The sequence below is a fragment of the Marmota monax genome, unplaced genomic scaffold (assembly GCF_021218885.2).
Source record: "Marmota monax isolate L192 unplaced genomic scaffold, Marmota_monax_Labrador192_F-V1.1 WCK01_AAM20220418_F8-fsc00138, whole genome shotgun sequence".
NCBI lineage: Eukaryota > Metazoa > Chordata > Mammalia > Rodentia > Sciuridae > Marmota > Marmota monax.
The window spans coordinates 4,562,851-4,589,086 of NW_026692763.1; the positions used below are offsets into that span (position 1 = coordinate 4,562,851).

Here is a 26,236-nt window from a genome sequence, read left to right on the forward strand (position 1 = left end):
ACTCACAGTCTTCTTTCCCTTTTTCCCCGTGACCCACTCTGGTCAGTGTGGCAAAGCCACAGTGGCCCAGAATGATTTAAACCTTGAGGGAAAGGAGCCCTGACATGGATGGTGGTGGTGGCAGCATGGCACGATGGTAAGCATGAAAGCTTAACCACTCTCCTGGTGACAGTGTGTTGTCACTCAGACTTGGGTTTGAATCCCAGCTGCACTACTTCCTCACTGTGTCCACTTGCATTCTCTTGGAGAAAGGCTTGTGTGCGTTTATTTGAGAAGTCATCTCAGGAAGCAAGGGGCAGGGGCAAGGAGAGAAAGAAGAGTGAAACAAGGAGGTACAATTTTAATTATCACCACATTTGATCCTGGTGGGCTCCTGAGGAGCTCTGTCAGGGAGAGAAGCAGGGAAGCATTTATCTGTTAATAGTGTTCCCTGCTGGACAGAAGTGGTTCCATGGATGTGCCTCCAGATTGCACAGGTGTGTGACTGAAGTGGCTTTCTGTGCTATCTGCAAACTTCAAAGAAGGCCTGGTTCAGGATACATGAAGCTATGTTGCATTTTACTTGTAAGATGCCATTCAGAGCCTGCGGGGGACTGGTCATTGCAGAAGTGGCTAGAGGGACTGAGAAGGTTGGAAGTGGCACACTGAAGTGTCCAAAACACTGAGTAACCTTGGGCAAGTTACCTAACTTCTCCTGATCCTCTGTTTCCTTATGTGGGTGTTGTGAGTGTGAACTAAGACTTTTTGAACATGGTGGTAATGGGTGGGTGTTTAGTGAAGGGCTCCCTAATGAAGCAGTTCTGTGTAGCTGGGAAGATGACAGGTTCTAGTGGAGCAGTTATTCATTCACTCAAGTGGAGGAGAATATAGGATAAGATAACCTCTAAAGAGTCCTCCTGTTTGTAGAATTGGGAGCTCAAGGGCCAGACTCATAACCTGGTCAGTTCCTGGAGGACACAGGAGCCCAGCAGTTGGCAGAGGAGGATGAAGGGAGAAGGCAGCTCAGAAGCAGGTGCTTGAAGGAGGAGCAGAGGGAGGGTGGATGCTGGCGTTTGGAGCTGGCAGATGGTCGTGGGCACTGGTCTGGGCTACAGTCAGTGGGAAGGACAGGGCAGGGAGGTGGGGGAGGGATGGAGAAAATACCTAGCAGGAAGGGAGAGGAGAGCCGGTCGGCAGAAGATGCTCAAGAATGATGGAGGAAGCGGGGCTCAGGGGTGAGGTGGCCGCCTTGGTGCCTGGGGTTAGAGGTGTCTGGGTCTGAGGGAGAGTGATGGAGTGCAGGAGGGAAGGGAAGGGAAGGGAAGCAGTGGTTGAGGGTTAGTTGAGGGGTCCTAGGATATAAGCCAGAGCAGACTTCATATTCAAGATCCAGCACCCACAAACTTCCTCATTTGTTTTTCCAGTGTGTTCACCTGCTCCTCCTGGGCTACCACCTTCTTTGACAGGGGAGATGCAATCTGTCTGCAAACACTTAGGTCCTGTTATGAGCAGCGTCTGGAGAAGTCGCCTCGGCCAAGGCCTGTTGCCATGGTACCAGGTGGCCCTTGTTTCCCTACCCTTTCCTATCTCTGAGCAACATGCCACCCCCTTAGGAGAGATCACACAGTAGGGAAGGTATCCAGCTTTTTCTTGCTCATGCACAGGTGGTTTGGGCTGGCAATACAAAGGTCACTGTAGACCTGTAGACAAGGTCATATCTCACTGAGGCTGGTGAGGTGTGGTCTTCATTTACAGTCATATAAAGAGTATTTTGGCCTCTGCAACTTGGGGTGCTTTTTTTTCTTAGTAAGTTTAGTGCCGGGCATGGTGGCTCATGCCTGCAATCCCAGTGGCAGGTTACTTCCACAAGGCCACAAAGCTAATAAGAGATAGAGCCAGAAAATTAACCCAGATCTGTTTCTGATACTTGCTGTCATTCCCTCCCCCCTTCCCAGAGGCTGAGGCAGGAGGATCGTGAGTTCAGAGTCAGCCTCAGCAACTTAGTGAGGCTCTAAGCAACTTAGAGAGATCCTGTCTCTAAATAAAATATAAAAAGGGCTGGGGATGTGGCTCAGTGGTTGAGTGCCCCTAGGTTCAATCCCCATTACCAAATAACAACAACAACAACAACAACAAGTTTAGTTAAAAAAATAATAATACCACCCTTTCAGTCTATTCCCGTTTTAAAGTAGCATCTAGTGGATGACACGCTCTTCTTGCCCACACCTCTTTCAGAGCTTTGGTGTGTCTCCGGTGGGAAATCCTACCTCATACCTGATCTCATCCTGCCATCTGCACTTTGTGTGCACGTGTGTGTATATGTGTGTATGTGTTTTGAGTTTTTGTCTTTCTCTGTTTGCTACCACTCTTCAGGGCTTCCAGATGGGGATAAAAAGATTTCTGCCCATCTGCTCACCATGCAAAGCAGCCATAGCATCCTCCCAAGACAGGTGGGATGCCAAGGCAAGGATTGTGCTTTTGAGAGACCCAGCCTGAAGTGGAGTCTGTGAAGAGCCCCCCAGTCCTGCCTAGGCTTGGGTTCTGCCTTGGATGTTGCTCTTCAGGCCAGATTACATCTCATCTCCTTCCTTAGTTCAGATCCAGGATTGCCAGTCTCCTTCCTGGATCATGCTGGCTGGCTGGCTGTTGCCCTGCTTGGTCTGGGTCAGCAGATGACAGCAGGTGTCAGCACCTGGAGGACCTTGGTACAGCCAGGGCCCTGATGGTCAGGTGACCCAGAGTAAGAGCAGGAGGGGAGTGGCAGCAAGTCAGGCCGACCAAGATGTGCTTGTGGGTGTGAGCACATCTGTGCTTGACACACATGTGCGTTCCTGGAGGTCATGCTGCTCGATTGCTCTCTGTACATCTCTGTGTGGTCCCACGGAACACGTTTCTGTTTGTGACTGTTGTGCTCTCTGGCATGTTCGTAGGTACCTTTTTTTCTGGATGCAAGTGTTTATCACCAGCTTGGCGCTCTCCAGGGTCCTGGAGGGTATGCCTGTGTGCGTGGCAGGTGCTACTTTATCCTAGCAGGGTTCCTGGCTCCCTGAGGCTCTCTGAGTCTTCTGCCCTGCCCAGTTCTGCTCTCTCTCCAGGCTTTTTAACCCTGTCCCTTCCTTTGCCTTGAGGAAGCCACTTCTCTCCCTTGAATGTGTGGGTGTCCATTGCTTTTGGGGTAGGGACTGAGGAAGGACTACCCATCCAACCTTCAGTCCCATGCTCCTGAGCTTTGAGGGGGATGGATGTGAGCCCCGTGTTAAGGGGATAAGTCAGGGGTGGCTACAGGGGCTGGGCAGAAACATGCTTCAGAGAACTGTTGCTCCTGCCACCCATCCACTTGACCCACCCTTAGTGGCCTGGGCACCAATGCTGCTGGAGGAAGACTCCTTGAACTCGGCTATGCATATCATTGATATTTATGCAGCAATCCCTATGCCAGGCTCTGGACCACATACTATACATGTATTAGCTCACTTACTCTGCAGAACACCCCTCGCTTATGAGAATAACAATGCTATGAGGTGGGTTCTAAAACCATCCCTATTTTTGCCAGGTGTGGTGATGCATGCATGGAATTCCAATGATTCAGGGGTGCTGGGGCAGGAGGATTGCAAGTTCGAGGCCAGCTTCAGCAACTTAGCTAGACCTTGTCACAAAGAATGAAAATGGCTGGGATGGTAGAGTGCCCCTGGGTTTAATCCCCACTAAATATATATATGAAAAAGCGTCCACAGCTGGGTGTAGTGGTGCATGCCTGTAATCCCAGAAGCTTTGGAGGCTGAGGCAGGAAGATTTCAAGTTCAAGGCCAGCCTCAGCAATCAGAGAGGTTCTAAGCAACTTAGAGAGGTCCTGTCTCAAAATAAAAAAGGGGTGGGATGTGGCTCAGTAGTTGAGCATCCCTGGATTAAATCCCCAGTAAAAAAAAAGGGGGGGGGGAAATCCCTATATTACGAGTGAGTGGAGGTTACTTCCACAAGGCCACAAAGCTAATAAGTGATAGAGCCAGAAAATTAACCCAGATTTGTTTCTGATACTTGCTGTTATTCCCTCCCTTCTTCCCTATTTGCATCTATCTTGTCCTTGCCATCTCCTCCTCAGATAGACTGTCCCCTCTAAACAGGCCTTCTCAATCTGGTCCCCTTTGGGTCATATCTCCTTATTGTGAATATATGCCTAATGTTATCCCTCTTTTATCTCTTGCCTCCTCATCCCTCAGCCAGAGTCTGCCTGTCTGTTCATTTAAATATCCTCAGAATGAACAGGGAGCCTAGAACATAGTAGAGATGTAATAAAGATTTGATGAATTAATAGATGAAGATAGATTGGACTCCAGGCCCAAGCTCTAGACCCTTCTTTTGTACTGTCTCTCATAGCAGGAATCACTGCAGAAGGGCCAGAGGCACAGGTTCTTGCTTGGTTCAAGTCCTGGCTCTGTCACTGTTCCAGGTAGCTAATGCTGCATAATAAACCATCCAGAAACTTATGGCTTATAACTATAGGAACCTTTATTTTGCCCATGAATTTGCAGTCTGAACAGGGCTTGGTGGGTATAACTAATATCTTCTCCATTCAGTGTAATCCTGGGTTGTTCAAGTAGAATCAGCCAAAGGCTGTTGTTATTCAGGTCTGGCATTTGAAGCTGGCTCTTGGCTTAGGGTCTTGGTTCCTCTCCATGTGGGCCCCTTTATGTGTTCCACTTGTATGTTAGTATGGGCTTCCTCTCATCATGGTGACTGAGAAAAGGGATAAATATTCCGAGAGACAGAGAGAGAGAGAGAGAGAGAGACAGGCAGAAACTATTTCATGCTTTCTTTTCTTCTTTCTTTCTTTCTTTTTTTTTTTGCAATACTGAAGATTGAACCCATGGCTGCTTTACCACTGAGCTGTTAAATCCCAGACCCTTTGAGACAGGATCTCGTTAAGTTGCATAGGGCTTCACTAAGTGGCCGAGGCTGGCCTTGAACTTGTGATCCTCACGCCTCAACCTCCTGAGTTGTTGGGATTACAGGTGTGCCTGGTTATTTTATGTTCTTACTTAGCCTTGGAAATGGTGCAGCCTCACTTCTGTCATACTCACAGACCCTCATAGATCCAAGGGGGAACAAACAGACTCCATCTCTCAATGGAGGGGTGTCAACATCACATGATAAGAAGAGCACATGGGATGAGAGATAAAGTATGGATGGCATGACAAATACAATCTTCGGAAAATACAGTTCAAGTCATTTACTTGGATTGTGATCTTTAGGATATTACTAAGTCATCTGGGAAATGGAGACACTATCAGTATGTGATTTTTACCCCATAAAGTTCTTTCTTTATCAGTAGTACTTTTTATCCACAGATACCCCTGGCCATGGGGGAGCCTTTGGCCAGGTTTTCTTTTCTTCTGTTTTTTTTTTCTTTCACACATTTCAAGTTTAGTTTTTGCATTTGAATAATGGGAAATGAAACTTTTCCCTTGGTCCAGGTTTTCATCAAACTATAAGGTCTGCCCCAATTCCTCTCTTATTGTTGTATAATATGGGAAGCACTTTACTATACAGAACCCTCCCAAGTATGATACCTGTAATGGGGAGGGAAGGGAGAACCTGCATGGAAAAGGCCTTTTCTGTCTCAATTTATTGTCTCTTCCAAGTTAGCCCTGCTTGCTTCTGATGGACAAGGGTCAGGTGTTGATACAGATGTCTCGAGGCTGGGGCTCTAGCAGAACTATTCTGGTCTGGGGCTGGGGTAAGCCCTACTAGCTCCCTCATCTTTATCCAGGGAAATCAGATCAGATGAATGAATCATGAACATTCTGTTTTTGAGTTGCGAGCCTTTTTTTTTTCCCCAAATGTCTGGGGAGCTCCTTGCCTCTCCTTCTGTTCCCACTGCCTGCCTCCACCTGAGTCCCTTTCATCTGTCAGATGCATGAGCCTTCAGCCAGTTTGCCAGACTTTGGAGAGGAATCTCAGGGTTTGCTTATCCTAGCCCAGATTGGGGCCACTGTTCATCTGGGCATTGATGGGGCCCCAGGGAGAATCTTGGGGTATGATGGAGTCCAGCCTATTAGTGTCTCACCTCCAATCCCTTCTCTGCTAGGAGTCTTCCCTACAAGAATGGCAAAAGGGTTCAAAGAAGGTGCTCTAGGTTTGAATTCTGCTACTGACACCCACAAGTCCTGTGACCTCTGAAGCTCCAGTTCCTCAACAGGAAAGTGAATATGGTTGTGGGAAGGGTCAAATGAAGTAGAAAGTATGACCTCTCTGATTCATGGGAGGCTCTCCAAAAATTAAGTTATTCTGCACAGATGAAAAATTGGAGGTTGAGAGAGTTTCAGTGGTTTCCTCACAGTGACATTTAGTGTCAGAACTAAGGCTGGTTCCAACACCAGGTGGTTGTTGCTTATTTTTTGCAACAGGGAGAATTTCTCTCATATCTCAGTTCCTTTTTCCAGAGGGCAATATGGCTGCCATCCTAGAAATAGAAATGGAAATTTTTTCTTCTTGCACTACCCAAACTTGCCTGTAGAGGGAGCTAATGCACACCTTCTGTCCCATCCTATGAGGGAAGTACCCGGATGCTCTGCTAGGTTAGAGGAAGGTTGGGACTGACCCAGCTGGATGGGGGTGGGCAAATAGAGGGAGGGCAAAGAGCTGGTCCTGTGATCCCCTTTAGTGAGAATTCTTTCAAGCAGTCCCAAGTGTCCAAGCCTTCCTTTGGATAACTACAGGAAATGATAACGGGAATATCATAGTGTATTTCATTCTAGTGTTTCTTACTAGATCAGAATCATCAGGATGAGTCCCTGGTGCCATCTCAGAATAATGGAATCAGAATTTTAGCAGTCACATTCGCTGACACGTTTACAGGTTTGTGCCAGGCACGACTTTGAAGGCTTAGCATGTTTTAACTGATTTTCCTACTAATTACTCTATGAAGGAGGTACTATCATTAATTATCCCCACTTTATAGATGGGATGGATGTTTAAGGTACAGATAGGTTAAGGACCTTGCCCAAGATCACACCACTGGCAAGCTGCAGGGCCGGTGTGTGAACCCATGCTCTTCAAGCCCCAAAGAATTCTTCCAGTGCTTTTGAAACATTGATGGATGCTGGAGATTGAACCTACAGCTTACTACATGCTAAGCATATGCTGTATCACAGAGCTACATTCCCAATCCCCCAGGATATTTGAGAACCTATTTTATAACTCTGGGCCTGTCCCCTTTTTTTATCTTATGCTTTCTTTTATTTGCCATTAAAGAGTATTTATTATTATTATTATTATTTTTTCTTTCTTTCTTTTTACCATTTATTTATTTATATATATGGGGTACTGAGAATCTAACCCAGTGCCTCACGCATGCTAGGCAAACGCTGTACTACTGAGCTACAACCTTATTATTATTTTTCTAATTACAAAAGTAATTAAAAGTAAGGCTTGCTCATTTCAGAAAGCTTATGGGGAAAACAAAACAGAAGAAAAAAAAGTCATGATCCATAATCCCACCTGCTTAATACTATGGTCCAGACCATGTGATTTAGCTTATTTTATTCCACCCTGAAATTGACCTTTACTATTTTCCCAAGTCATTGCATATATAGTACTTCTGCACCTACTTTATATTGACTGACATGTACGGTGTTGTAATTCTTTAGCCTGCCCTTTAAGTCTTGTTTCCATTCCTTCACAGTTTTGACAACAATGTGATGGAGAACTGGAAAGTATGACTTTGCATTTTTCTTTGAGTTTTTCCCCCTTAGGATGAAGTAGAATTGGAAATGGAATTGCTAGGTCAAAAGGCATGCATATTTTTAAAAACTTTTTATTGAAGCATAATATACCTATAGAGAAGTATACACATTTTAAGTGTACAGGTTGATGGATTTCCACAAACTTGACACATTTATATAAAAGTAACATCCAAACTAAAAAACAGGCCATGACTTATATTCTAAAAGCCCTGTTAGCATGCACATTTTTTCCCCCAAGGTGGGGTCTTATTATGATATCCAGATTGGCCTTGAACTCCTGTGCTCAAGTGATCCTCCTACCTCAGCCTTTCAAGTAGCTGGGAGTTTAGGCACATGCCACTGCACCTGGCTTGACATATACCTTTTTAAGGATTCTGATTCATATCTTCTATTCTATCTAACAAAGTAGTATTCTGGTCCCCTTCTAGTTTTCTTATTTAGGGTTGAAACAAACTCTTTATTTGAAAGTAGAGTAGATGGCAGAACCATCTGGAATCAGTGAGAGAGGTTTGTCCTTCCTTTCGGGGTAAATACAGACTCCACCTAGGGTACAGAGGTGGAATCAGGATTGGGATCAGTGGTTTTAAGAAGGGTTGAAAGAAATGAACCTTTCTAGCTTCTTTTTTTCTTTTTTAAAGATAGATCCATCCATTTATTTAATATTTTTTCCAAACTATAAATACCCATGGTTTTAAAAAGGCAGCATAAAAGGACATACTGTGAAAAGTTCATTCTCTCTGGATTTGCAGTTCCAGTCCTGCTCTTTAGAGGTAACCAAGCTTGGACCATTACTTATGTTTCTTTCCATAAATTTCCTAGTCATCTATAAGAAGTTACGTATTTATTTAAACTAATGGGATTTATTTAAACTATAGGGCTATTCTGGGTCTTTTTTAAAATTTGAATTTTTAGGATATCTTTCTATATTAACATATATAAGTTCTATGTATTATTTTCCATGGTTACTGGTATTCCATTGTATGTTTATTTCACAATGTAATTAGTGCCCAGAAAATGGCTATTTAGCTTATTTTTGGTATTGCTATTACAAACAATGCTATAATTAAAATATTATGATTAAATGATTAAAATATGTATGCATACATCTTGTTAGCTTCTATCAGTTAACCTGTGTGATAAATTTCTAAAAACAAAATTGTGGACACAAAGGTGTGGGGACATAACATTCTAATAGATTCTGAGTCAGAGTTCTCCAGAGAAACAGAATAAATAGGCTATCTATACCTATATATCTATATCTGTATCTATCTGTATCTATCTATCCATATATACACATACATGCATTCATACATGTTTATAGAAAGAGATTTGTGAGGGATTGGCTCATGTGATTATGGAGGTTGAGAAGTCCCAGGATCTGTCCTCTGCAAGTCAGAGACCCAGGAAAGCCAATGATATCATTCCAGTCTAAGTCCTGAGGCCCAGCCTAGGAGTGCTGATGTCAAAGAAGATCAATGTCTCAGCTCAAGCAGACAATGAATGTTCTCTTCCTCCACCTTTTAATTCTATTCAGGCCCTCAATGGATTGGATGATGCCCACCCACATTGCTGAAGGTGATCTTAGTCTACCAATTCAAATGCTAACCTTACCTAGAAATATCCTCATGGGCACACCCTGACATACTGCGTTACCAGCTCTCTGGACATCTCTTAGTCCAGTCAAGTTGACACATAAATTTACCCATCCTATACTCTAATGATTTGCCTGTTTCCTTATATCCTCAAGGTTGGTTTTCTTTAACCTTTATTATCTGGTGGGTAAAAATGATAATACCTTATTATTGTTATTTAAAAATTTTAAATTGTGGTAACAGGGCTGGAGATGTGGCTCAAGCAGTAGCGTGCTCGCCTGGCATGTGTGCGGCCCAGGTTCAATCCTCAGCACCACATACAAACAAAGATGTTGTGTTCGCCGAAAACTAAAAAATAAATATTAAAAAAAATAAAAAAATAAATTGTGGTAACAATTGTCACCTCTTTAGCCCACAGCCATGCATTGCTAGTGACTTGGTAGACTGGCTATACTGAATAGATAAGAAGGAAGTGTGCAATCCTGGAATGTCTGGGTTCTGCTCTTAGAACCCAGTTTTCACAAGCAGTTTTTTTGCAGTTATTTATTTATTTATTTATTTTTTGTCATCATCTTGCTTTCCAGAACTTATGTACTGGACCATTCATTCTGGCCTCCAAGAAGGGTACACAGAAGTGACCCATGGACTGGAAAGCACTGTGCCGATGCGTGGTGCTATTTTGTCTTGACTCCGAGGTGTGGATTCCTAACAGAGTTGGGGTTGCTGCTTTGCATGCCCACTGTGCTCTTGTTTCCCTGGAGATCACAGTGGCTTTTTCTGCTGTTGTCCTTATCCTCACCTGGCTTATAAAGGGAGTAGAGGCCAATCTAAGTCTCCCCTTTGATGAATGGTAGACTGAAACTTCAAAAGAGTAGGTGACATGCTCAAAGTAGAGCAGGGATGAGTGCTGAGCTCCATGGGGTCAGCTCTGGTACCATCATGCTGTGTGGATTGAGGAACATCTAGACTGAATGATCCAGTGCCCACTTTTCTAGGGGCATCTGTTTCCTGAACTTCCTGTAAATGTCTCATCCCCATGTCTGGAAAAGGAGCTTGTCTCATCTTTTGACTCTTACTGGTGGCTGTGAGGTCTGAGCTGCCCAAGCAGAGGAAACCACACTGTCCCTTCCTTCCCTCCTGTCCTAGGGGACTGGGCACCGAGGCCACCTATCCTCTGATGGCAGCCAGCTTTCCTAGCTCCATCTGTCTCAAAAGCCCATAGACACTGTAACTGAAATTTTAAAAAATCATTTCAAATATTTTATATTTTAGTAAAAGACTATTTTAAAAGTTTCTTTCTTTCCTTTTTTCTCTTTTTTAAAGCAGAATGGTTGCCATTTAGCCCTGCCCTGGGACTGGGGCTGGGGCAGGGGCCTTGGCTGGAACTTGTGCCCTAGGCTAGTCCTCCAGGAACACCTGCGGGTTCCACCAGGAGAGCTGGGCCTTGTGACTGGTGACCCAGAGCAGGCTCTGGGCTGGGTTAAAGAGCAACTTTGGGGGAGAAGGAACCCACTGGGTAGATGTTAGGGGGATTTGGCACTTCCTGTGGCTCACTTTGTAATTGTTCTGTCCTCTCTCTTGAGCTTTGCTTTCAGAGCCTTAGCTTTCCCACCTGTGAAGTGGGCATTGCATAAATTATGCATTTGTGTAGGTTTCAGAATCAGTGGACTGGGCTTGATAATGTGGCTGATACCTATCTGTATAGATTATCCTGCAGCAGTGGCTGAGGTCAGCCCTGTCACCATGGGGTGGGCTGATTGTGTGGACTGGCAGGGAGACACTCAGGTAAAAGGATACCCAGACCTCCGTGAGCCTCCCTGTCCCTATCTGTAACATGGGGATAACAGGAGACAACATCTCAATGTGGCAGATGGGTGGCTGAAATGAGCTAACAGGTTAGGGCACTGCTGACCTGCTCTGAGCTCACAGATATGGGTGCTGCCCCTGGGTCCCCTGTCACCTTAGTTCATCCTCACCTCCACTCCAATGGGCTTGCTGTTGAGTCAGCTGAGATCTGGGAGGAAGCTGCGCTGGCTCACAGAGTGCTTCCCTTTTCTCTTGGCTCACAGTCCATCCCAGAGAACTACAGCCCCCTCCTCACCCACCTGCACGCGGAAGAGGCAGAGTAAGGGGTGACAGACAGGAAGCTGAGCAGGACTGAGGCCGGAGGCGGAATCATAATACAGAGTAACTGTAACAGCTTCCGCAGCCCTGTGCCAAGTGCTTACGTTCATTGATAACCCTGTGAAATTGGCGGCAACCACCCATACCCAAGACCTACAGAGGTTCAATAACTTGCTGGAGGTCACACAGCCTCAGAGCTTGAGAGACAGAGCTGAGCAAGGCAGAATCTCTAGCAGACTCTCATCCACTTCCGGAGCTCATGGAGTAGAATGAAAAGCCTTGTGGGAACCTCCTTTCTCCCTCTTCAGACCTTCACCCTAGGGATGAAGGGACTCTGGGTCCATCTGGCCTTTCCTATTCCTGATCCCAGTGGCATTGGGGAAGTTCAGGATGCAGAGAGTTCTATTCCCTCCCCAAGTATCCTTTGTGACTGCCATGGACCAGAATCCCAGGTGGCAGAAATTAGTTCAGGATGGCAGCTTCTGAGGCCTTGAAATAAGCTCCCTGCCTACTCCCAAGGCTGCCCTGCTGCCTTCCAGATGTTTGGGTCTGGATCCTTCCTGGTCTGGGTCTCCTTATACCTGAGTGTCTCCATAGACTGTGAGGTCCTTTGTGAGGGCATCTATCAGCCACCTCTTCCCCGGAATAGGTGTGATGGACATTGTTCACACATGGTCTGTGTGGTGGGGGCTGTGCCTCAGCCTGGGGCAAGTATAATCCTATCTCTTTCCCTCACACAAGAAAGCTCATCAACAGACACTCCAAAGATGGGCTCATCACCAAGTCCCTCTAATTAGTAAAGAGTAAGGAATTGCAGAAGGGATTCTGTGCTCAGTAACCCATGTCACGCCCACTGCAATAACCCCTGGCCACAGCCATGAGCTGTGTCTGGCTCACCCTGGTGCTTCTTCACCTAGTGCCCTGTATGATCTGGAGGAGGTATTGGAGTTGGCAGAGGGAGCAGGCAGAGTAACCAGGTAGCTGTTCATTCTCACCTCCACTCTCACTTGTAAAGCTTTTTCTTCTTCTTATCTGTCTGTCTATATGTCCTTCCTTCCTTCTTTATGTTTTGGTATTGGGGATTAAATTAATTAATTAATTAATTATTTTTGGTACCAGGGATTGAACCCAGGGGTTTTTAACCATTGAGCCACATCTTTAGCCTTTTTTTGGGGGGGTATTTTATTTAGAGACAAGGTCTCACTGAGTTGCTTAGAGCCTTGCTAAGTTGCTGAGGCTGGCTTTGAACTCATGATCCTCCTGCCTCAATCTCCCGAGCCACTATTATAGGTGTGTGCCAACACACCCTGTTTAATTTTATTTTAAGGACAGGGTTGCATGAGGTTGCCCAGGTTGGCCTTGAACTTATGATCATGATCTTCCTGCCTTAGCCTTCTGAGTTGCTGGGATTATTGGCCACTGCTCCTGGTGAGCTCCTTTTTCTTTGTTAGAACTTCATCAGTAGAGGGAGAGGGGAATCTAGCTCATCTGGCTGGGGATGGATTGTTGGTTCTTGTGAACTCAGGGGTCATCTGGCTTCCAGCACCACTAAATCCAGGAGCTCAGATGATGCTTTAAGACTGGATTTTTCTTGTGTTTCCCTGTCTGCCTGTTTTCTCCCATGCCCTCCTAGGGGTTGGCTTAATTTTCCTGCATTCCTCACAGCTCCAGGCTTCTGTCCTGTGGTTTAGCAACCATGGGGAAAGCTGGGAGGAGCCTCATGGGAGTATTAGTGGTCTGCTTAGGTCTTCTGAACCTGTCACTGGGACCAGGAGAGTGGATGCACTGGTTGACTCCAGGAATCCCTCCTGACCTGGGGATGAATTGAGCACAGAGGTGTTTCTCTGAGGGAGGCCAAAGGGAGGCAGGACAGGCAGGACCTGAAGTATCTGTGGGATTTGCTGAACATTTCCTGAGCATCAATGAGCACAGCAGGGGTGAGATGCACTGGTGACGTGGGAGTAGACATTCACTAGGAGCTCAGGGGTCTGAAGCCATCCAAACTGTGAGCCTTCCTTTTCTGGGGCATAGGTGGGTGTGGGAAACGCCTGAACCCACGACCTCTGGGCTTCTGCTGGGAACCAGGTGCCTTGGAGAAGGAAGCCAGTCCCCAGCTCTGCCCTGGGCTGGGCCCCTGAAACTGTTCCCTCAGCCTATCTGGAGTGCAGCTTGAGGCCACTGTGGTGTCCCCTGTTGTGGGGGAGTCAAGAAAATTGAAATCCTTGAGCCCTTTGTCCATGACCTGGGGATGACCCCTGGTACCTTAGCACGGAGGCTTTGATTCCCAGAGTGGCAGTTGGCCCCCAACAGGACACTGCAGGCAGGGTGGCCAAAGGGAGAGGCCTGTGGCAGCAGCTCCAGCGGCTTCATATCCTTCTCCCCACTGCTGCAAAACAGGCTGGGTCCTGGCACCCCATCAGTGACCACCTTTCCTGTTCTCTGCTGTAGTATCTGTGCCATACCCCCTGAGGGCCTGTCATCTGTGAGCACCTACTGTGTCACTGACATGGGTAGCACTGGTGCATGCAGCAATGAGGACTAGCCCTCTGGTTCCCAAATTGGTAAGAAGCTGGGCAATGCTCTGGCCTCTGACTACATGCTTAAAGGAGCCTGAGAACACATATGTGTCTGTGTGTGTGTGTGTTTGTGTGTGCATGCGAAGGCAGTTCACAGGCACATGTGCACTCGAGTGTGTGCATGTGTATGTTGATGTGTATGTATGAGCACCTCTGTCTGTGTTTGTGTGTGCATAAGTCTATGTGGGCATTTGTAAATAATGGGAGGAGCATGTAGCTGACTCCATTGAAGTCTGTGTGGGCCTACATGTGAGCGTGCATTTGTGCACATGTGAGTGTGCCGTGATTGAACTCGAGTGTGCAGGTGTCTGATGACATGTATGTGAGTGTGCCCATATGTACCTTTTCATCCTGTGCACATATATGCACATGTGTGCGTGCCCATATGCTGATGTGCCCATGTGTGTACTTATGTCCGTGTGTGTGGATGGTGCAGTGAGATGTGCTGAGCCACAGTGGAGCAGCAGGTGAAGGTCCCTGTCTCAGGAAGGCCCAGGGAGTGTGAGGGGCCCCAGTCATCAGGGCTCCTGGCTTCCAGCTGGGTCCCTCCGTCCCTCCCAGGCGTGGTTGTGGGAACACTTGGGCCTCCTTTGGGTTCCGGGAAACCGGGGCTGTGTGGGCCCCACTGCCGAATGTGGCAGTGGTGCAATCTGCCAGCTGAGCCCCTTCCGGAGCTGTGGGTTCCTCTGGGCGTGGGGAAGCTGCCCTTTGTGACCTCCCTTGACAGCTTTGGTGCCTCCAGGAGGGCAGGACACACCTCCCGGCCCTGCAGCCTCACCCACAGGAAACTCTGGTTGGGGGCAGGCGAGGAGGGAGGTGCCATGCCCGGTGCCCCGCCCTGTGCTGTGGCCTCTGACCCTGTAGCAGCACCACGGCTGTGGCCCTCTTTCTTACAGCCCGGGGGACATCGCTGGGAACCTGGAGCCCTGAAGCCACCACCATGTTTGGCAGGAAACGCAGCGTCTCCTTTGGGGGCTTCGGATGGTGGGTGACAGAGGAAAGGGCAGTTGAAAGGTTGGGAGTGAACTTGAAGGTGGAGTGCTATTGAGCGCCTTGGCTGCCTATGAGGAACAGGGGATCAGGTTGTGCCTGAGACCTGCATCTGCAGGGGGCACTTTCAGAAGTCTGGGTGGAATAGGCATGGATGATCTTGGAGGCATCAGAGACTGTAAGCTTTTCCTCCCTGTCCCAGGGGCACACTCTGCCGGGGATCCAGGTCAGAGCTGGCCATCAGCTTGGGTGTGTGACTAGTTGAACATGCATGTCTCTGTCAGTATGTTCTCATCCATGTAGGTGCGTGTCTGTGATTATTTCTGAATGTGTGTGTGTTTGCAGTTGTGCATGTGTGACCCTGGCTGCTACTCCGTGTGGTTGTGAGTGAGGTTTGTGCCTGGCTAGATGGATGTCCCTCTGTGACCACGTGGGTACTGTGTGTTTTGGAGCAGGTGCCTGCCTGCATCTCTGGTCTCGTGTGTGTGTGTGTGTGTGTGTGTGTGTGTGCTCCTGCTGTGCTGTGTTGTAACCCCACAATAGGGCCTCCTCTGGGCTTCTTCCTCTCTGGGGGTCAGCTGTGAGAGGAGGGGACAGGCCTCGCTCCCCTGACTCTCACTCCATCTAACCTAAGAAGCCAGTCTGTGTCCAGTCTCCTGCCTGAACACCTTTTGCCTTTAAACTTTTGTCTGGAACATGAGAGCTTCACTTTCCTTTCCAGAGGGCCAGAAAATGGGGAGACTGAGGTCAAAGGCTTGTCTCTGGTTACCAGCTGCTGACAGCTTCTCCTCAGCTGGGGAAAAGAGCCTAGTGGTTTTTGTTATCAGTTTCCTTTCAGCTTCTGGTCCTGGGGGAGGGTGCTAGGGCAGGGTGACTGGGGTGTCCTGGTGGAGAAGATGGTGGGGAGGCACAGGAGGGCTGAGAAGGGTTGGACTCTATCCCCCTAATTAATTACATGCTTCCATATATGTGTGGCTTTTTATTTCCCTTTCACCATCCATCCTCCTGCAGGCAGGGGTTATGGGCATCCATGTTTGGCAGATGGGACAGGAGGATGAGATGGGTGGTGCAGTGTGGCTTGCCTGCTCATGGGTTCTCCTTGATACCTCGACCAAAGGCTGTGGTCCTGATGGTGGGGTCTGGGTTTGAATCACACAGTCTGCTTCCTGCTCTGGGATGGATGTGGGAGGCTGGGCTGGGATTCCTGCCTGGGCAATGGAATCATGTCTTCCCAGGCCCAACATTCTTTGCAAGGTGTGACACACACAGTGGGACTGTCATTGGAAAGCTCCCTTTGCAAGATTCAGGTCTCAGTCTGGTTTTGTCCCAAGTGAATCCCACATTCCTATGTTGCAGTGCTGGGCATTGAGACCCAGCGTTCTAGAGTCCTGAGGCAAATCTCAGCCTGTGGTATGAACTTGGCTAGGTGAGGGGGAGATATGAATATGGCCACCCAGGGCTGCCTTGAAGGCAAAGAGGAAGGTTGGGGAAGAGACCTAGCATGTCCAGGAGACCCCACGTGCTGATTACAGTGACTACTAGGCTGGGTTCCATGAGGGTGGACCCAATTCCATCTTATTCATGGTCTCTTGGACACTTGGCACGGCACATCTGCTCAGTAAGTGCTTGTGAGCTGACTAGGTGAGATGTTTTTGCATGCTTTAGGTGGTGGGTTGGGGCCCACTAAGTCTGAGGGGATGGTGGGGCCTCCTGATGAGGTGGAAGGGTAGGGCAGCAGTGTGGGCATCGCCTAAGGATGATGGTCACCTAAGAGGGGATGTCACAGCTTTTGGGGAGCTAATTACAGATTCTTGGAGTTCTGGTCCCTCTAGACAGTGAAGAGAATCTTGGGGGCATGTTTTAAAAGTTCCATCCATCACCAGTCCATAGCCATTGGCCTCAGGCAGAATTAATTGTGAGAGTGAGTCAGTGGAGGGAGGAGGGTTAGGGACTTGGCTTCCTTCCCCAAAGCCGGTGCCCCATCTCCTCTCCTAGCCCTGCCCAAACCACACGCCCTGCTGTTCTGGGGCCACACATCAGCGTGGGAACCCTGGTGGACAGACTGTTGCCAGATAGACTAGGTTGTGGGCTCAGGGATAGGGCCTGCTGTGGCCCTGAGAGCTGGTGGGCAGCAGAGGTCAGGCTGACCAGACAGAAGCCAGGAGGGCACACACAAGGAGTCCAAGATCTTGTACTGGCTCCACTTTGACTATTGAGGAACTTCAGTGGGACACTTCCTCTCTTTGGGTCTCAGTTTCCCCATGTGTCAGTGAAGATTTCTTCCTTCCCCACAGCACAGGGCTGTTGTAAAAATTAAACGAGAGGGGCTGGGGTGGTGGCTCAGTGGTAGAGCGCTTGCCTTACATGTGTGAGGCACTGGTTCGATCCTCAGCACCACGTAAAAATATATAAATGAAATAAAGATATTATGTCTATATATAACCAAAAAATTATATGTATAAAATAACTTCAACCCTGCACAGATTTTATATATATATATATATATATATATATATATATATATATAAAAGACAAAACATAAGATGTGAGAGCTTATTATTAGGGTGGTGATTGGGTAATTATGGGAGGAATATTCCAGTAGGTGTGGGGTTCTGACTCCTGGGCAGATCTGGGATCTGGAAGATTAAATGGGAGAGGAAGAGGTCTTCATCCAAGAGGATGGGGCCCCAGGACAGAGTGAGGGGAAGAAACTGGGAAGGACATGGGCCAAGGACACTCAGGGTGCAGATTGTTTTGCTGTTGGGCACCGAGAACAGGGTGCCGGGAGCTTATTCAGAGAGAGAGGATCCTACTCTCAGCTCAAAGTTTCTGCTAACCTGAGGTGTGTGTGGGGAACTGTGTCCTCATCGTGTGGCCTTCTCTCTTCCTCTGTCCCCCACTGGCCTCAGCAGTCATGTGTATGGGAAGCTTGAGGCAGAGCTAAGCTGGCTAGATAGTGGTACCCAAAAGAACTTTCCAGGGTTTCCTGCATTTTGGAAGTGATGGTGATTTTGGTGACTCCGATAATGATGGGCACACTTGGGGTTGCACTAATAGTGATGTAACACCGACAGTGTTGGCGATACTGATAGTGATGGTGACACAGGTGGTGACCCTGGTGATCGTGATCTGTAAGCCGCAGGAGACTCAGACAGTGGGAATATTGCCCACCTCTCTGTCTCTGGAGAGGGGGAAGGAAACTCCCTTTGCCAGCCATAAGGGCTGGCATATGCAGGGGGTAAAAATAGAAGCTCCCAGCACTGCCTCCTCTGCCAGCGAGGGCGGGCGCAGGCTGGGGTGGAGGAGCGGCTGCCAGGACAGTCTGCAGCAAACGTGATCTTCCCTGCTCCCAGCTCCAGTGCTTGATGGAACACCCTTGATGGTTCTTCCTGGAGCCTGCCATTGGGTTTTGTCCCAGGGGGGGAGTCTGCTTGCCCAGATGGACAGGCAGCTCCTAGAGCAGGAGGGTCCCAGTTACTAGAAAGTGCTCATATCTTCCCAAAGCTGAAGGCCAGGAGATGTGGATGTGTTGGTTGTCCTCATACCAATGAGGGATCCAGCTGGGTTGCACAGGTCCCTTGTGGGGATAGGAATAATAAAGGGAGAGGCTACATAAAAAAGGGCTTAAGACCCCCTTAATGCAGATATCTAGAGTCAGACTGGGTCAGGGACTTCACCTTTCTGAGCCTGTTTCTTCATTATTAAAACGGGAAGAATAAAAGTACCCATCTTATAGGGCTATGTGTAGCCCCAGGCCTTCCAAAGTACACAGTCCTCTGTCCCTGGGCTGGAGGAGAATTGGCTCTGGAGCTGTCTGCTACAGGGCCCTGCAGTCTAGTGAGCTAGGCCCACCCTGGGACCCTTCCGCTGCAGATACCGGGTGGGAGACTTCAACCCTGCACAGATTGACGCTCTGTTTTTTTCTCTTGGCAGGATCGACAAGACCATGCTGGCGAATCTGAAGGTCAAGTAAGTAGCCACTTCTTATTCTATAGAGTCAGAGATGGCAGCCAACCATGCTCTCCCAGGGCCGCGGTTCCCTCCCATGTTGTGTGAAACACAGTGGGGCTGTTGCGTGGTCCGATCCCAGTCTCAGTGGAGGTGGCTTCCCTGTTGGAGGAGGCTGGAGTAGGCTCTTGATTTCTGGATGTCCAGGGAAGGAAGAGTTGGGGTTGGAAGCAGGAGGGACCAGCGAGGTGGGAATGTGTACAGAGGGTGTGACTTTGAAGCCACACACTTAGTAGTAAGAAAGATAATTGTCCTTTTCTATCACTTTAATTTTTATGTGAAGACCCAGTTCCATCAGGATGTCTTTCAGACATTTCTCGTCTCCTTGAATAATTGTGCCACACAGTTCCAGAGCCTCATAAAACACACTTGGTGTGTGTGTGTGGGATTAGCTGGTCATTGATTCACCTATTACCTAGGCACCTCTGAGGCTTCCATGGCAGAAGTCCTGCTTGGGCTTGGGAATTATCTGCCTTGTGTTACCATGTGTCTGCTTGTCTGTCTGGGGAAGCCCTATTTAGTACCTCTCTCTCTTAGATACTCTGTCGTCTCTTCCCTTCCTTATCACCTTGTTCTTTTCTCTCTGTGTTTCTGCAAACCATCTTGTCTGCATCTTGATCCTCTATATTTTTTTTTACATATTTTATTTATTTTTTAGTTTTCGGTGGACACAACATCTTTGTTTGTATGTGGTGCTGAGGATTGAACCCGGGCCGCACGCATGCCAGGCGAGCGCGCTACCGCTTGAGCCACATCCCCAGCCCCTATTTTTTTTTTTTTTTTGAGACTTAACTCAAGTTTAAGAAACTTCTGCATCCTTCTCGTGGGGTCAATGAAGACATAATAACCACCTGCTCAAATTGAGTGAATTGAAAAAGAGGAAAATTCTAGGAGGGAAAAAGTATTGGTCACTAACTCAAAATATTCCCCTGCCACATGTGAATTAATCCTAAAAGAAAATTCCTCCAGTGAGTTGCCTTGTCAGAGGTAGCTATTCTGGGTTGTCACTGCTCATCTCTACAGAAAAGTTTCCCATTCAGTTGCCAGCACTGATTGTGTCTCCTTGGATAGAGGTCCCTGGGCAAGGTATAGCCAGTCTTGAGGGTTGACGTATAAGGGGATCAAAACAAGGGGTTTCTTACTGTGGTCTGTTTTACTCAGAAAAGTGAGGGTGGGCAGTTAGCAGGGCTTGGATGGAACATAGAATGTTCCTGCCCTTTGAGGGCTTTCAGTCTCTTTGTAGGTATTATACTAGGGGTGCTGTGGAGCAGTCCTGGAAGACTGCTGGGAGGAGGTGGCTTCTAAAGCTGCAGCATGACAGTGGGGCCCCCTGTGCCTGGGTTGGCAGGGTGTGTATATTTGTGCAGTCCAGGGTTCAGGATGCATCATCTCAGGCCAGGACGCTGAACTTCTCTGGGCTTCAGTTTCCATATCTTTTGTCCCACAGACACAGCCATGTCTTGCCTTCCAAGAGCTTCCCGGGGCATATCTGCATATTGAATGAGATGTGAGGCATGAAGTAGAGTTGCTTTGGGGTGGAGTAGAAGTGTTTCTTTGGGGGGTGGTCTTGGGAAATCCAGTGCAAATGCATAAGCATTTATTGAAGGTCTGTGTGTTTTAACTGGTAAATAAAATATTTATAACATGGAGGGAAACTAGGTATAAGGTAGAGTGAAGGGCTGGGGGCATGGGCCAGTGTTAGGTTTGGGACCCCGTCAGGTCCCTGGGCATATGGGGAACTGTCTGAAAGCTTAGGCCCTTGGGAAGTGATATTGAGATGATGGTTTGGGACAAGATGTAGGACTGAATTTCTAGTTGTAAGATTCTTTTGATTGCAAGAAACAAAAACCTGGTGTATTCTGATTAAGCTAAAGATGGATTTAAGCTGCCAGGGTGCCTTAGGGAACCCCAGGAGAGAAAGTGGAGCTACTGCCCAGGAGGGATTCAACCAGGAACTATCTAGTTCCCTATTCTATCAGAATCCAAGTTAGTTTCTTTGCAGAAATTGGTAAACCAATCCTGAAATTCATATGGAAACTCAAGGACAATCTTGAAAAAGAAGAACAAGGTTGGAGGACTGTACTCCTGATTTCAAAACTTATTGCAAAGCTGTGGATGGTGCGGTCTTGGCAACATGGTAGACATACAGATTAATGGAATAAAATTTGGAGTTCAGAAATCCTCATATATATGGTCAAATGATTTTTAACAAGAGTGCAAAGGCAATTAATGGAGAAAATAGTCTTTTCAACAATGGTGCAAGGACAACTGGACATCTATATTTAAAACCATGGAACTGGAGCCCTCTCTTGCAAACACCGTATGCAGTCAAATGGACAAAAAAACCAAGTCTAAGAGCTAAAATTATAAAACTTTTGGAAGAAAACATAGGTGTAAATCTTTGTGACCTTGGGTAACACAATAGTTTCTCAGAAAGGATCCCAATAACTTAAGCAACAACTATAAAAATAAATTAAACATCACCAAAATTAAAAAAAAAAACCACTTTTGTGCTGCAAAAGACACTACCAGGAAAGTGAAAAGACCACTCACAGAAGGGGAAAAATATTTTCAATTCACCTATCTGGTAATGAACTCATACCTATAATGTATAAAGAACACTTGCAACTCAGCAATCAAAAGACAAATAACATGATGAAAAAGCGGGCAGCTGGGTGTAGTGGTGCACACCTGTAATCCCAGCAGCTTGGGAGGCTGAGGCAAGAGGATTGCAAGTTCAAAGTCAGCCTCATCAACTCAGCAAGTTCTTAGGCAACTTAACAATTTCCTGTCTCAAAATTAAAAAAAAAAAATAGCTGGGGATGTGGCTCAGTGGTTAGGTGCTCCTGGGTTCAATCCCTGGTATAAATAAACAAACAAACAAGAAACCAGAAAAAGTGGGCATAGAGGGCTAGGGATGTAACTCTCAGTGGCAGAGCACTGAGGGCATGTGTGAGGCCTTGGGTTTGATCCCTGGCACCATGAAAACAAAAGCAAAGATTTTTATAGACATTTCTCCAAAGAAAATATGTAAGTGGGCAACAATCACATGAATAGATGCTCAAACACATTATTAGCCACCAGGGAAATGCAAATGAAAGACACAATGAGATATCACTTCACAAACAACAGGATGGCTGTAATAAAAAAGAGTCATCAGTGTTGTTGAGGATATGGGGAAATTGGAACCTTCATACACATTGATAGTGAGAATATAAAGTGATGGAATTCCTTTGGAAAACAATCTGGCAGTTCCTCAAAATGTTAAGACGTGGAGTTACCATATGGCCAGCAATGCCATTCTTAGGTCCACCAAAAAATTTGTAAACAAATATTCATAGTTATTAATAATAAGCAAAAGTAGAAATGACCCAAAAGTCTATCAACAGATGAATAGATAAACGAAATGTGGAATAATACTTGACCAAAAGAAGAAATGAAGTCCTGATGCATACATAGTGTAGCATGGATGAACTTTGAAAACTCTACATGGAAGAAGCCAGATGCCAAAAACTACATATTGAATGATTCCATTTACACGAAATGTCTAGAATAGGCAGATCCCAAGAGACAAAGTAGATAAGTGTTTGCGTAGGGCTTGGGGGTTTGTTGGGAAGGGAAAAGGGGAGTGAAACCTAAATGATACAGGCTTCTTTTTGGGATGATGAAAATATTTTGGAACTAGAAAGTTCAGGAGTACCAATGTTAGGTTTGGGGCCCCGTCAGGTCTCTAGGCACCTGGGGAACTGTCTGAGAGCTTAGGCCCTTGGATGATAATGACAAATAGTGGTTATGGTTGCACAATCTTGTGAATGTATTAAGAACCTTTAAGAAAGTGCATACACTTAAAAGCGTTATGTAAATTACATCTCAGTAAAGCTTTTAAAAAGAGTCTGATTGGCTCAGGCCTTGTCAGTTGTATAGTTGTGATCCAGTCAGTTTAGCTGGAGAGAAGGGGACTCAAACATGGCTGCTATGGCAGCCACTCTTGGTGGGAGGGGTTAGTTCTTAGAGTAGAAGGATGGGCTGTGGGCTGTGCAGATGCGGTAGGAGGTGGTGTCCAGGAATCTTCACTTCCCTGGGGGTGAAAAAGATCAGCTCCCACCTCCTTCTTTCTGGGCATTGCCAGTAGCTCCTGTAGATGCAGTCTTTTGTGTTCACTGCTGAGCAGCGGATATTCCTGGGCTGTGGCCCTTGCTCCATGAGCTTTGGCTCCCTATCTAGGGACCCAGTGTCCGTGACTTCAAGTCAGCCATGTAACTCTTGGACCTGTCCCTAAGGCATGTGGCTCTGAAGATGGGAGTCTGACTCCACCATAATTAGGCACTGACTATGTGCTTAGATTTCATTGCACTGCTTTCTGAAGGCTTTGCAACCACTTCACAGAGCAGGCACCCTTGCTTTCTGCATTTTAGAAATGAGAAAATAGAGACTTGGAGAGGTTAGGAAACTTGTTCAAGCTCCTCAGCAAGTTAAGTTAGGGAATTAGGATTTGAACCAGGTCTGTACTTTGCTCTGTCTTGGGTGGAGCTGAGTGGTTCTCAGCACCTAATTCCCCACCCTGCTTTCGTGCTCTCTTCCTTATGTGCCTAGGAGTGGAATGTTTTGGTCCAGTCTCCCTGCTCCAGGCCCAGATTTAGAGGGGCCTGTAATGCCTGAATGAGGAAGACTCCTAGAGGGCAAGGACTTACTTAACTGCATTGGTGGCACAGAGCCACACAGGAACATGGAAAGGGGGGTGGTGGCCGTGCCATGCAGGAGAAAGGATTGTGGGTTGGCAGGCCCAGGTTATAGCTCCAGGTTAACAAATGGGTGAATCATTAACTTCTCTGGGTCTCAGTTTCCTCATCTGTAAAATGAGAGGATTGGGCTAGTGAACAACCTGCTCTCTAGCTTTAACATACTGGCTTACGTGCATAGCTGTTGTATTTCTTCCAGAACCTTGGCTGAGATGGTAGGTCCTCACTGCAGGATAAGTGAAAGCAGGCCATGAAAGTCTCTGAGAGCCAGGACTCTGCACCTTTCATCTCTGGCTCCCTAAGGCCTAACACAGTGCTGACATGAAGCAGGTTCTCAGTCTATATTTGCTGAGTGAAGCCTGAGCCACCATGCTTAGCCCACCATGTGCTGGTAGAAGAATGGAGAGAGAAAGGCAGTGGCAGGTGGAGAGAAAGAGGCAGGATCAGCATCTGGGGCTCTCTCCCTTTCTCTGTCCTGCTCTGGGGTTCTGCTTGGGACAAGGTCCCTGTCTGCAGTAATTGAGTCATAGATTAGTTTTGCCCAGAGAAGAGCCCAGGCTGGCAGGGCCAGGTGTCTGGGGTTTTCTTGGGGATAGCTCTAAAGCAACACCCAGAGGGTGAGAAGCCAAGCTGGGAGCTTCAGATACTTTCCTCCACCCCCTGCCCTCCCTCCTCAGAGACCCCTGCTTCTTTGTTAAAGAAGGAGGTGCGTGAATGTGCGTGCACGCATGCGTAGGCACACGCATGTTAATGTCTGTCTGACTGATGCGTGGCTCCTGCCACCAGAGATGACTGTTGTGTGCTGGGGCCAGCCACAGGGACTGAATGAGCATGGGGATGGTTCAGGGCAGCCTGTCTCTACTCCCAGGGACACAGTATCATGCACACACCAGGAAGTGGGGAGGGACTTATAATTCATTGCCTAGTAGGAAAAAGAATCCAACTTTTTGATTGATGGCCCTGGCTCTTCCCTGGAAATGGCATCCCTTGTAGGGAGAAGGCATGCAGTGGGACCCAGGTGTGACTGTGTCGTCCTTAGGGGAGGGAGGAGGAAGCCTGAAGGAGACAATAGCCTGGCTGGGAGCTGCCATTCAGCTGTATCATGCTTTGGCCAGAAGATAGCACATAGCCACTCCTAAATTATCTGATCAAACCAGCTATGAATTCAAAATCCTGTTTAAGCCGAGGTGGCCGCACAGGGCAGGAGCAGGCAGTGTGTTTCAGTGTAGCTTCCCTTGGCCTCTAGAGTCCCCAAGGGCAGCTGCTGGAGACACTGTCCATGCAGCACAGGGGTTGCCACATTTAGGGAGCTCAGTGTCTTGCTCTGCTTCAGCCTTCTAAACTCAGGGCTTCTGTCACCAGTCTGTGAGAATCACAAGCAAAATCGAAATTATTCTTTGTGACATCCCTTCTCCTGGCTCTCTTGGTGTTAGCCAGCCACATTCTCACATGAGGGGTGAAAGCAGAGTCAAAACTCAGGCGTCTGGGCACTGACTGTCTCCAGCTTAAGAAATCCCTTTCTTCTGTAGGTCTCCCCTTGATTTCAAAATGATGGCTCTTTTTATGCATTGGGCCATGATCACCAATTCAGTTCTTTTACCTTTGGCCATCAGGACTCTTTGTTCACTGCAGTTTATAAGAATCCTCAGGCATGGCCAAGATGTTCTAGAATCTCCTGGGACTGACTCATCTTAACTCCTCTCCTACATACCTAGGGCATCTGCTAAGAGAGAGTTTGCTGGGATTGTCAAGGACATGGGGAGCTCGATGTTTTTGGGGGGAGAAAGCTGAGTCAGTTCAACTAACATTTACTGGGCACATACATTCCAAGCCCAGTGCCAGGGGCTGGGGGAGGGGTGAGGACACAGTCTCTGCCCACAACAACTTTCAACCCCACGCGGGTACAGACACAGACAGTTGCCATAGTAAGTGCTATGATGCCCTCTCCTCCTGGAGACCTGGGGATGCCTGAGCTGTCTCCAAGGGTGTGTAAGGTCAGTGGGAGAAGGGAGGGGCTCCAGGGAACTGCAGCGTGCAGGGAGTGGGTGAAGCATCTCCGGTGGGAGGACCTGGGAGCTGTTATTCTTAAGAGACAGAAAACAGGGGTGGAGTGGGGGGCAGGCTGGACCGGTTCTAGGGTTGTCATTGGTCTGTGCAGAGGGCTGGGTTACTAGGTGGGTTTTCAGCCAGGGGAGAAGTCACTGCAGGGGTTAGAGTGGAGGTGCTGAGGCTGGGGTGGGGGCAGTGGGGCTGGAGAGAGCTGTGGAGGAGGTGGACTTTCCAGCGGGAGCTGGTTTGGAAGTGGAGACTGAGGGCGTTGGAGGTGATCAAGGTGACGACTCTCAGATTTCCAGGTGAGCCCTAGGTGGATGCAGGTACCATTTTGAAGACAGGAAACTATGGAGTTGGGGCAGTTTGGGGGAGTGGGAGGGGTGGAAGTAAGGCTATGAATATAAAAACTCCCATCTCCACTCTCCCTCCCATGT

The 26,236-nt window shown here is 47.5% G+C and overlaps 1 protein-coding gene across 7 annotated transcripts in view; it reads left to right on the forward strand.

The window, feature by feature from the left end:
* The window catches only part of Rap1gap2 (RAP1 GTPase activating protein 2), a 208,584-nt gene that overhangs the window by 7,873 nt on the left and 174,475 nt on the right, over positions 1-26,236 (forward strand). For 3 of the 7 annotated variants that reach the window (XM_058580094.1, XM_058580099.1, XM_058580093.1), the window contains exon 2: positions 18,937-18,972. In XM_058580094.1, coding sequence (XP_058436077.1) covers positions 18,950-18,972 — 23 coding nt within the window. In that variant the 5' untranslated portion in view covers positions 18,937-18,949. Of the gene's footprint in view, positions 1-14,876; positions 14,998-18,535; positions 18,577-18,936; positions 18,973-26,082; positions 26,105-26,236 lie in introns of those variants that run through there. The other 4 variants (XM_046446970.2, XM_058580096.1, XM_058580092.1 and 1 more) reach the window with 4 other exon arrangements.